At 34.8% G+C, this 9054-nt stretch overlaps 1 protein-coding gene across 1 annotated transcript; it reads left to right on the forward strand.

Moving 5' to 3' along the window:
* The first annotated feature begins 7353 nt into the window (after positions 1–7353).
* Positions 7354–8286, forward strand: OR2A65 (olfactory receptor family 2 subfamily A member 65). Its single transcript, NM_001389950.1, has one exon. The coding sequence runs from the start codon at positions 7354–7356 to the stop codon at positions 8284–8286; it is 933 nt and encodes a 310-aa protein (NP_001376879.1).
* The last annotated feature ends 768 nt before the right edge of the window (positions 8287–9054 follow it).

Below are 9054 nucleotides of genomic sequence, written 5' to 3' on the forward strand. Positions count from 1 at the left end.
TTTTCATTTTATTACAATTTTGTAGTATCTTATATGGGCCTCCCTGGTGGCTCGGACAGTAAAGAATCCTCCTGCAGTGCAGGAGACCTGGGTTTGATCCTTGGGTTAGGAAGATCCCCTGGAGGAGGGTATGGCAATTCACCCCCATATTCTTGCCTAGAGAATCCCCATGGATAGAGGAGCCTGGCGGGCTACAGTCCATGGGGTTGTGAAAAGTTAGACACGACTGAGTGACTAAGCACAGCACGGTATCTTATTTATATCCTTCTATCCTTTGGTCTGATATCAGTATTGCTATTACCAGTCACTGTTGGCATGAAACATGTTTTCTCATCGTTTTACCCTCAATCATCTTTTTTAGTTTTGAGTGTATGTGTATGTCTCTGTGCATTTATGTTTAAATGTGACTGTCATAAAGGTTTGTATGTGGATTTTCTGTTTTTAATCTGATATGACCATCTCTATCTTGATGGAAATTTAATTCATTTACATTTAATGCACTAATGGATAGACTTATCTTTATTTTGCTTTTCCTAAATATTAACTGTTTTTTCTCTTTTTCTGTTTTTTTCTTGCATTCTGCCTTCTTTTTTGATTGATAATGCTTTAATGCTTTTGCAGTATAATTTTTTAAATCATAGATTCAATCATTTTTTGATTGATGTGCTTGAAGTTTTCTTGAAGTGGTAACATAAAAATGCATGATATATGATAATAAATTTAGTATCATTACAGTATTTTGAGTCTCTTCAAGAATTTAGCGCTCTTTATTTTCAAATAGTCTCTTATCCTTCATTTATGATTTTCAAATTTTACTTTTATGCTTTTTAAATATCAAAATAATTATTTCATAGCTCATAAGTTATTAAATATAAGATTATATTTTATTACTTTTTTCGATATTATTTCTATGTATTGCTTCATTATGAATTAATTTCTACCTTAATGGGGAATTTTCTTTATTGGTATGCTAAATAGCTATAGGCCCTAAACATTTATAGTTTACATGTGAAAAAATTTCATTTTGTTCTCATTCATTCAAGAGAGTTCTTGCAGTTATAAAGTTCTTGATAGCTTCTCTGCTTCTTGAGACATTAAAGATAATACCTTATTGTCTTCAGATCTTGCTGATAAGAAATTTACTGTTAGTCAAATTGTTGATACTATATAGACACTTTTATCTTTAATGTTTTAAACATTTCCTTTTGATCTTGGGACAATAGTGCAACAAAATATTTTAAGAGACAAATGAAACTACCGCTTTTATTAAAAATTACAAAACATATGAAAGAAAACTAAGATTTTAATTTGTTATGGCAGCCCTAGGCAACTATTTTTTGTAAAGAGGAAAATGATAGGCAAGCATTTGTTAATTGATATCTATTGAGAATTTATTTTTAACCAATCTTAATCTAGAATTTTTGATCTAAAAATTTATTTTATCTTTAATTATTAGAAGGTCTTCAAGTCCTTATGGCTGCATTTACCTTTACTGTATTATTTCAGAATGCATTTTTATCAGTTTGGAAATTAAGTCTTTGTTCCATTTGGAACATTTTTGGTAAAATCTCTTCAAATATTGCTTTTTTTTTTTATCACATCCCTTATTATCTCTCTGGAAAGTTTATCTTGTTTGTGTTTCGCCTCCCAAGCTTTATCATGCCTGTGAGTTAAATTTCCAAGGATGTATCCCTCTATTGTCCATCCAGCACTAATGCAGTGTTACAGTTCAATTTTACTTCAAATAACAAAAAAACAAACTCGTAGAAAAAGACATCAGATTTGTAGGACTGAAGGTGAGGAATAGTTGAGGGGGACTTGAATGAAGGTGATCCAAAGGTACAAACTTTTAGTTATAGAATAAGTTAGTCTTCTAGGAATGTAATGTACATGATGAATATAATCAACACAGCTGTATACTATATGTGAATGTGAATAAGAGAGTTAATCCCAAAATTCTCACAAGAGAAAAATACCTTTCTGTCTATATGAGATGATGGATGTTTACTCTGCTTATCATGGTCATCAGATCACAAGGTATGTAAGTCAAATTGTTATGCTGTATACCTTAAACTTATAACGTGTTGCATGTCAATTGTAATTCAACACAATTAGAAGGGAATAAATGAATAAAATGAAATGTCCAAATGAAGAAGCTACCCCTTGTCTATATATGTTGAGATCTAGGGAGATTCGTTTTTATATAAATTTATTTATTTTTAAATGTAGGATAATTGCTTTAGAGTATTGTGTTGGTTTCTCCCAAACATTAACATGGATCAGCCACAGGTATTAAATACAATCTTTCAGTGCATTATTTCTCCCTTTTAATGTCCAGTATTTTATCCTCTTTTTGAGTTTAAAAAAATGAATGACACTGCTTATTTCCTGAATGCCTCATAGATTCTTTTTTCATGCGCAGTGACTATCTTTTCACCCCTATTTCCTTTACTGCTTATAATTTATTGAAATTTTAATAAATGCAACACTTTCATTGATCTATTTGAATATTTAATCATGCTTACATTAGATTCTTTGTAAGATTATTCAACACATTCAGTTACAACTTGGGTGAACATAAGGTTTCATTGTTTAACTCATACACCTTTAGCACTAACTGGTTTGTATTTGAATATTGTTTTTTAAATCACATTTTGAGTTGGAGAGTTTTATTAAAATTATTCAAAATTAATTTGATTTTTCATCCTACCTTCTCTCTGGTTTGTGATGATGACTTTTTGTTTTTCTTCATTCTATTTCATAATCTCCTAATAGAGAGTCAGATCTCATAAGGGCATTTCAGGCTCTGGTAATCCAATGAGCAAGCAAGCTATTGAAAACTATATATATGCCTATAATCTAGCAACTCTATCGGTATTTTCAACCTCCCTTCATATTTTTATAAATGGATCTCTTTATGTGTTGGGACTTGCCTTCACCCCTCATCCAGGTCACTTACAACTCTGACAGCTTCCTGCCTGTGCAGTCTGGACTTTAGACAGAGGCAAGGCATCAGGACCTTCTCAGATTCCCTCTGAGCATTTTCCCAGCCCTGGTCGTGTGTGTGGCCTTCTAGTTTCCCAGCAGTATCTGGGAGCTATTCAAATCATCTATTTACCAAATCATCTTATTTCCAGTTCTTCCACTCAGGGTGTTATGTTAGTCTATAGTTTACCCCACCTTTTATTACTTGCCTTATGTGGCAGCAGCTGATAGTTTTGCCTTCAAAGGCTTTCAGCAATTGCCTCTGGGTAGCCACCTCAGCGGTGGGAGAGTTTTGAGTTAATTACAATAAACGAAGTTCTTTGGCTGCATCCTTCAAGGAGTCACCAGACAGGTCAAATCCGATATCCAGAACCCTGTCGAGTATGAAGTATATTCTGCTCCTTTTGGTAGTGAGTGTACATCAGAAGTGCAGACTATCTTGTTTAGATCTGCTCCTGAGCTAGGGAGTAGGGGATGGTATCAGGGCAAGTTAAAATGCTACAGATTTCTCCGGTTGATCTTCAAGTTTGTTTTCCATATTAAGCAAGTGTGTGGTTGCTATAGCTTTTGATTAGATTCCAGAAATCCAAAGAGGATTATTTTGACAGATTTTTCCATTTTATATGTTGCTTTTCTAGAGAGAACTACTTCTAATTATTCTATTCCATTTTTCTTTTATCTGTGTCCCTCCACAGAGTTAATGTTTTCTTGGTCTTCTTACTCAGATGTACATTTAACTTGTTGATTTATAAAGACATGTGACAGGCTTTAACCCCATACAATTTTTTAAAAGAAGAATCCTTAAATTTTTGAATGGGAATATGGATTGCTCATGGGCTAAATTTATCAGTACAATTAAGTAATTAATGCTGAGTAGAAAGAAAAGGTAATGAAAGTCAGTAGTTACACTTTTCTGTCAAAACACATGGAAATTAGAACCTTTAACTTCTATCAGCCTATGCCCCACATGTGTGCTATTGTTATGTGTTTAGTTCAGTCTTATTCTAGGTACCAGAGATCACCACCAGTATTCTTACCATCAATATCTGCTTAGTTTGCAAATATATGTACTACCTCTTTTGCTCTTTATTTCTTTTTACAATGTGAACTTTCTTTCTGGGATTACTTTTTTTTTGCTTAAAATGAAATATTAGAATTTTCTTCAGTAAGAAGAGTTGAATCCAGGCGGGCTCTGCTCAAGAGTAGGGTTAGTTGTTTTTAATAGACAAGTATGGTGTAGGGCATGTAGTCTCTCATCTTGCCAGAAACTCAAGTCTAAATTTCAGAGTGTGTATCCTTCAAATTTGTACCTTTGGTTTTTAAATTTCCACTTCAAAAATGGGGAGATTTTGTGTCTTTTTTATGATTTTTCATACTTCTCCGCTAACAGATGACTTTTTCAGTTTTTGTAATACTATTTTTACATTGTAAGTGAAAGAAAGTGCAAGTGCTAGTCACTCACTTGTGTCTGAGTCTTGGCGACCCCATGGACTGTAGCCCACCAGGCTCCTCTGTACATGGGGATTCTCCAGGAAAGAATACTGGAGTGGGTTACCATTCCCTTCTCCAGGGGTTCGTTCCAATCCAGGGTTCGAACCCAGGTCTCCTGCATCACAGGCAGATTCTTTACTGTCTGAACCGCCAGGATTTGTGTTATTTATGTTCTGTTTATCCACCATCATGCTCACAATTTTGACTGTTTCTTCTCTATTTAAATGAATAATGTTGCACAATAGTCCTGCTCTTACAGTTTATGTACATATCTGTAATTTACAATTGAGAAATAATTTCTCAGAATATCTAATAGGGCATATTTTACAAATTCCTGTGTATATAAACATTACATATATGTGTGTATATATGTATTTATTTAATAACTATTTATTATTGTAATCGTATTACTAAATGTATTACAGTAATGACTACCCCCACCCTAGCTCTTAGAGCTTCTGCCTGCTGGGCTGTGGCAGGTGGCTTCTTTTGCTCAGCAGCTTTCTTGACATCGCTTCCCAGTGTGGTTGAGTGATGGTCCTTCTCAGCAGATAGACCAAATCTATTATTTTGAGAATAACCTGGCTGTAGGCATTTCTTCTGAATAAGGCTCTGACATGGCCAAAAAAACAAAAGGACCTTATAACCTAATAGATAAATGTATTGATAGAGTAACATCTGATACTGGAAAACAGAATTCTGTTAACTGTTATAGTAAACTCTTTGCTGAAACAGTATAAGTGTTTTACAATATAGTTATTTCTTACTATTTCCTACACTATCATCTAATATGCATAATTGTTAGACTCAAGATTACTGATCTGATAGAAAATGTGTCCCACCACAAAATAGGATAGAATGAGTGCCAATCCACTGGCTAAAGGAATATTTTAAAGCTCCCTAGCTCAGTTACTGAGCTGCCCCAGTAAAGAATAGCATATCCTTTATTTACTGAGTTGCTATTATTTTAATGACTCTATTGGAAAGAAGAAATTTTATTTAGGCTATTTTAAACTAGATAGGTAAACAGAAAGATAGATAAATAGCTAGGTAGGAAGAAAGAAAGAATGAAAGGAAGCATGGAAGGGAAGGAAGGAAGGAATAGATTTGACCAAGAATTTCCATGTCCTGGAAATTAGTATAAGAAAAGAAAATATACATAAAAAAATACATATAAAATTTAGTCACTGTAACATTATAATCCAAACAACCTAGTTAGAAGATGATATACTAAATAAAATGTTTATATGCAACAAAATAGTGTACAGATGTTTAAAGTATATTGCAAAGAAATAATTGATATGAAAAAATGTACATGTTATTCTAAATGAAAGAAGCAGATACACAGTATTGTTCATAGAATTTTAAATATATTTTGTGAAAATATAGGTACAATGAAAAATGGAAAACTGTTTATAGAAATTACTAACAATCTTCAGCTTTGGACATATATTTCACATATGTATTTTCTCTTTAATGTTTTACCAATTTTTATGTTTCTCTAAGATACTTAGAAAACTTGGTGTTAGAATCTCATATGACATAGATGCCTTTTTACCCACAAAGTAAACCAGTTCATTGAAACATTAATTTATAAGTTTAAAATTTCCAGGAGACTATAATTCCCTGAAAACAAAGAAAATCAAAAATGATTAGCAATATAATTAATATGATTTGAAATACTAAATCTACATTGCCAAAAAAACTACTGTATAAGATTGAGATCATTCTTTATGATGTAATGTTCATTTAGTAAAATAGATTTTGTTCTCCAAAAGAAGTCAGTAAACGTATTAAGATTAAACAGGTCAAAGTAAGAATCCATTATCCACTTAGCAATCTATATACTGTCCCAAATGGTATTTATCCCTATTGTATGGGGATATCAGAAATGTGGCAAAAGTGATGATAAAAAAATTATTATTAAACACCCAATATAAGCAGATATTTTTAAATGATTCTTCAATACAAGAAGACATATTTTGAGTGAAATCATGGATTCCAAGCTGAAGTGGGAAATGTACAAGATGAGTATAGGATAGTTTGTTAAGCCAGAAGAAAGAAAGTACTTAAAATTTTATGGATTAAAAACTTTATAATGGAAATAATGTGGAGGCACCACCTTAGCCAATGATCCACATCAACATCAACATTACTGGGACAAATTATCATTATCTGTGTATTAATGGAGGGCATTAAGAAGGACACTTTTTTGTGCTAAAAAATGTTTAATCTGAATTAGAACATGGACAATAAATGGGAAAATGCATTGAGAAACACAGCACAAAACAAGAACTCATACTCTTCAAAAATATCACCGTCAAGGCAAGAAGTGCAAACTATTTAAAATTAGAGGAAATGATTAGTATATGTGATGTTGAATTTGAACCTTAGGCTACAAGGGCAGGAAATGCTGTATTTAGAGTAGTGAATTATCTTAATGTTACATCTCCTGTTTTTGGTAGTTATACTGAGAATACATTAGCAAGTATCCATGTTATAGAGAAAAAATTCCAAAGGGTTTAGATGTAAATTGCCAATATGTGACTATGGTTTCACTTTAGTCTTATGTGGTCTCCAGAAAATTAGCACTATGTGCACACAGAAAAAATAAATGATAAGCCAAACATGAACAAGCAACTTGGTAAAATCTATATACTAGTATAGTTTATAGTCCATGATACTTATCTGAAATTTGAGATTACCTCACAATAAAAAGAAAACAAAAAGGTGAAGAAACTTAAGGAAAAAAATCAGTTATGCATAGACAAGCATACCAGCTTCCTCTTCATTCCCTTCAGATAAATAACTCCTATTTTCATTGTTATCCAGCTGTGACACTCCCATCGCACAGTCCTTGACAGACTATCTTTAGGAATGGAGGGCAATCAATCATGGATTGCAGAATTCATCCTGATAGGATTCCAGCTCAGTGAAGACATGGAATTGGTCCTGTTTGGTATCTTCTCCCTGTTATATACCTTCAACCTGCTGGCGAATGGCATGATCTTGGGTCTCATCTGCCTCGACCCTAGACTGCACACCCCCATGTACTACTTCCTGTCTCATCTGGCCATCATTGACATATCCTATGCTTCTAGCAATTTGCCCAATCTGCTGGCAAATCTAGTGAAACACAAAAAAGACATCTCCTTTGTCTTATGTACGTTGCAGATGATTTTTAATTTGATTTTTTCTTCTATGGAGTGTTTGATTTTGGTGGTGATGTCCTATGACAGGTTTGTGGCGATCTGCCACCCCCTGCAGTACACGGTCATCATGAACTGGAGGGTGTGCATGTTCCTGGCCATCGCTTGTTGGTCGTGTGGATTGTGCCTGGCCATAGTACAAGTAAGTCTGTTTCTAAGGCTGCCCTTCTGTGGGCCCCAGAAGGTGAACCACTTCTTCTGTGAGATTCAATCTGTTCTCAAAGTGACCTGTGGTGACATCTGGATCAATGAAATGTTCCTCTTTGCTGAAGGTGTGTTTATTTTAGTTGGGCCTCTTGCCCTGATGCTGGTCTCCTATGTGCACATCCTCTGGGCAATCCTAAAGATCCAGTCAAAGGAGGGCCGCAAGAAAGCCTTCTCCACCTGCTCCTCCCACCTCTGTGTGGTTGGGTTCTACTTTGGCATAGCCATGATGGTGTACTTGGCCCCTGAGAGTAGCCACCGAGAGGAACAGAAGAAAATCCTTTTCCTGTTTTACTGTCTTTTCAACCCATTGCTGAACCCTCTTGTCTATAGTGTAAGGAATGCTCAAGTGAAGGCTGCCTTCCACAGAGTATTGCAGAAGAAGAGGACAGTGTGAGGGAGGGTTCAGTTTTGGTTCAGTGCATTTTTCCCCCAGTGAGATGTGATTGCTGGTTTAAAAAACTCAAGAAAATTTCCCAAGAAGATGCATGATTTCATGATGACAATTACTCAAGAGGAACATTGATATGATGTCAAAATACGAATCTCTAAGCCATTGTTCCTCCATGGAGATGGGAATATATAGGCCAAATTTCCTTTGTGAAAATAACAGAAGTCAGATAATAGGTGTCAGCACTCCAGACAAGCACAACGCCAAGAAGAGATACAGTAAGTGAAGTGTTTACGCAAATGGATGACACTTTACCTCCCATAGCTACCTCCTCTTTCTACCACCATGTGTGCGGATCAGGAGAAAATTCCCAACTCCCATCTCTTCTTCAAGAGAGAAAAAGAAAAATGGACAATGGAGACTATTTTGTAGCTTTTCGGAGAGTGGCCTGAAGGTTTGTTTGTTGTCTCACTTGTTTCAGAGCACTGATGGGAATGGCAATTTGGATTCCTTGTAGGGGCCACTGAGAAACATCGCAAACTTTCCAACTTTTTACAGCTATAAAGAGATTGTAGCATGTCAGGCAAATACCAGGTACAGCAAGTCGGTACAGGCTTCAGAAAAAAAAAATTGGACAAACCTCTTTAACTGAGAATATACATAAACCAATTCAGAGAAGTTGCATCCACAGACAAGGCTAGGGGGTCCCCAGAGTCTCTAGGAGAGCTTATTGCTGAAGATCTTTCACTTCTCAAAGTTAGTCAATAGACTGGG

The sequence above is a fragment of the Bos taurus genome, chromosome 4, assembly GCF_002263795.3.
Source record: "Bos taurus isolate L1 Dominette 01449 registration number 42190680 breed Hereford chromosome 4, ARS-UCD2.0, whole genome shotgun sequence".
Classification (NCBI taxonomy): domain Eukaryota; kingdom Metazoa; phylum Chordata; class Mammalia; order Artiodactyla; family Bovidae; genus Bos; species Bos taurus.